General features: G+C 45.4%; 1 protein-coding gene across 1 annotated transcript in view; it reads right to left on the bottom strand.

Moving 5' to 3' along the window:
- Positions 1-348: 348 nt before the first annotated feature.
- Positions 349-2,447, bottom strand: part of RTEL1 (regulator of telomere elongation helicase 1) — a gene marked incomplete at both ends in the record, with an annotated part of 28,652 nt that continues 26,553 nt past the window's right edge. Inside the window, 2 exons of the mRNA XM_010156205.1 lie at positions 349-552; positions 1,097-1,273. Of these exons, the coding sequence (XP_010154507.1) occupies positions 349-552; positions 1,097-1,273 (381 nt within the window). The remainder of the gene's footprint in view (positions 553-1,096; positions 1,274-2,447) is intronic.

Here is a 2,447-nt window from a genome sequence, read left to right as displayed (position 1 = left end):
TTTTTTACATGACCTCACTCGGTCTCTCTGTGCTTCAGATCCCCATTTAGAAACTGAGATTAGATCCTTGCTTTACAAGGAAGTTGTTGAGAAAAATCCTTAAGTTCTCAGGAAACTATTACATCATTGTGATAAAGACAATGAAGTACTTTGAGAGAACACATGCAAGTGGCAGAGAGTACAAATTCTACCCAGCAAACCACATCATATCATTACTGCACCTGAGCAAATACAGGCATGAACCAGCCATCATTTAATAGATCAGCAGCACAATTCTCATTTCTTTAACTTACATCTTTATTCCCGAATCGGAAAGAATTTGCATCCAAAAGCCTGACCTACACCTACCATACTCCGGTTCCATCTCTACGGGGAAGACAGGCAGAGTTTCAGAGCCCACGGGCACTCTCACGTTGTCCGCTTCTTCTGATACTTCGGCCGCTGGCGATTCAAGTTTGCTTTTCTGGCTTTTTGCGTTTTGCTTTTTCAAGCAGAAGGAGGAAATCTTTCTCTGAGTTTTCTCTGGCACCTCACCCCTCGAAGCGGCTGCATCTGGTTATAAAAGAGCCCAGCACACACCTCAGTGTAACGCAGAACCCAACACACGGACTCCGCAGAACACCATTAGCGGTAGGTTCGTAAGTTCTTGTTGTACGAGAGGAACAAAGCAACGTGGGTGTTTTTATGCCGTACTGCTGGATAACAGCAGCCTCTGGTACTGACACACGTTATGACTGAAAGGGACCCTCGACACCGAAATAGGTCTGAGGCAAATCCTTCCTAGACACTGCAGATGTTGACATACTCCCACCTCCACCCCATCTGGGTGCAAAAATTCTGCCTTCACCCATAACATACTTCACAGTTCAAAGAAGACAGCACTGTAACCAATTTTCTTCTTGTTTCCTTGCCCTTTTCTCCATCTCCCATTGCCTTTTATCTCACAGGCTTTTTTAAACCATGATTTGGACATAGCCAATTGCTCTGCTCTTCCTTCACCCACCCGGGGCAGGGAGGCCCCAGCCCACAGCTAATGCTGCTGGACGCTGCCCATCACAATAAGATTCTGAACCCGAGACAAACGTGCAGTCCCAACCTCGTACGTGGCTGCTTCCTCCTTTAGCGCAGCAGCTCTCCAGACTCAGAGGGCTCCCTTCACCACGCAGCTGCTCTTGCAATTGCTTCTCTCCCTCTCCACAGACCATCCCTGTCAAATCTTTGCACACCTGCTTGAACTGCTCTTTGTGATGAGGGCGCACAAACATGTAAAATCCTGTCCAGAAGAAAATACAGTCAAATGCATTGGAAAATAAATGCCTGACCATGGTTACTCCTCGATTTGGATGGGAGAAATTCATTGGAAGCTACACAGCATCAGCTGTATTCCTCAGAGTTTCTTCAGGTTGGTGGAACACTTGATGGTCACGGTGATTTTAGAATTATGGGGTTTTCCTTGCCAGAAGACAGGCGAGTGTTTAGTCTTGAAAATAACCCCAGTTTACCACAAAATTATTCTGTTCTCTCCAGCTAAGCATAAACATCTGATCCATTCACCTGACAGCTGGTTGGCAATACCAGGTATACACACAATATCTGAAGAGACTCTCAAAAAGGAAATTTCTTGTTACTGTTTGGTTGACAAGGATCCACAACAGAGAAATTCTAAAAGATCTGAAATTATGACTTACTGCCAAGGACAGACAATTCCACCACAAAGTCCTCTGAGGTCAAAACATTTGCTCAGAAAAGGTACTGTCTCTGAGGGGGCGACTATGACTCACGGTGCCGCACAGTTCGTTTCCCTCCCACTCCTGTGTCAAGACTAATCTGGCTGTTAATGCACCAGAAAAACAATTTTCTAAAGATCCAGAGACCATGACACCTATTCAAGGTTAATAGATTATTCATTGTGATTTCCAAAAGACAACCACCACAACTACATCAGCATTTCCCAGCATACCCTGGATGCATCATTTCCTGCAGGGCAGATGGCAGCAGGGACGTGGGAGAAGGTAGAATCCAGGTCTTACACAGCACAAAACAAGGTCTCCACCAAGGCGACCACGACCAGTATAGACCAGTCCAGAATCCCTCCTCTCTCTTTTTTTTTTTTTAAAAAACAAAGCCCAACTTCAAATTTTGGAAACTTGTAGCTTCCTAGATCCTTTCATCATTAAACCCATGAAAAAAAAAAACCCCAAAACCAACACCCCAAAACAAACCACTTCTGAGAAAATACATCTCCCTTGAAACATCTAGAGGGTTGCTATCGACAATAGGATAGTCAGCTATGACACGTTCCAGGCCTATTCCCAGGGAAAGAAAGCTCTGTAGAAGAGCAGCAAGTCAGAAGTGTGACTGCCTGTCCCCAAAGCGGGTCTGGGAGCGATCCAAGAGCTTAGAACCAGCACCACAGTCAGTGGCCACAAGAACAAAACCCAGCCAGT

This window comes from Eurypyga helias, unplaced genomic scaffold, assembly GCF_000690775.1.
Source record: "Eurypyga helias isolate BGI_N326 unplaced genomic scaffold, ASM69077v1 scaffold16017, whole genome shotgun sequence".
NCBI classification, from domain to species: domain Eukaryota; kingdom Metazoa; phylum Chordata; class Aves; order Eurypygiformes; family Eurypygidae; genus Eurypyga; species Eurypyga helias.
Note: the sequence above shows the minus strand (reverse complement) of the source record. Positions and strands in the feature narration are given on the sequence as shown.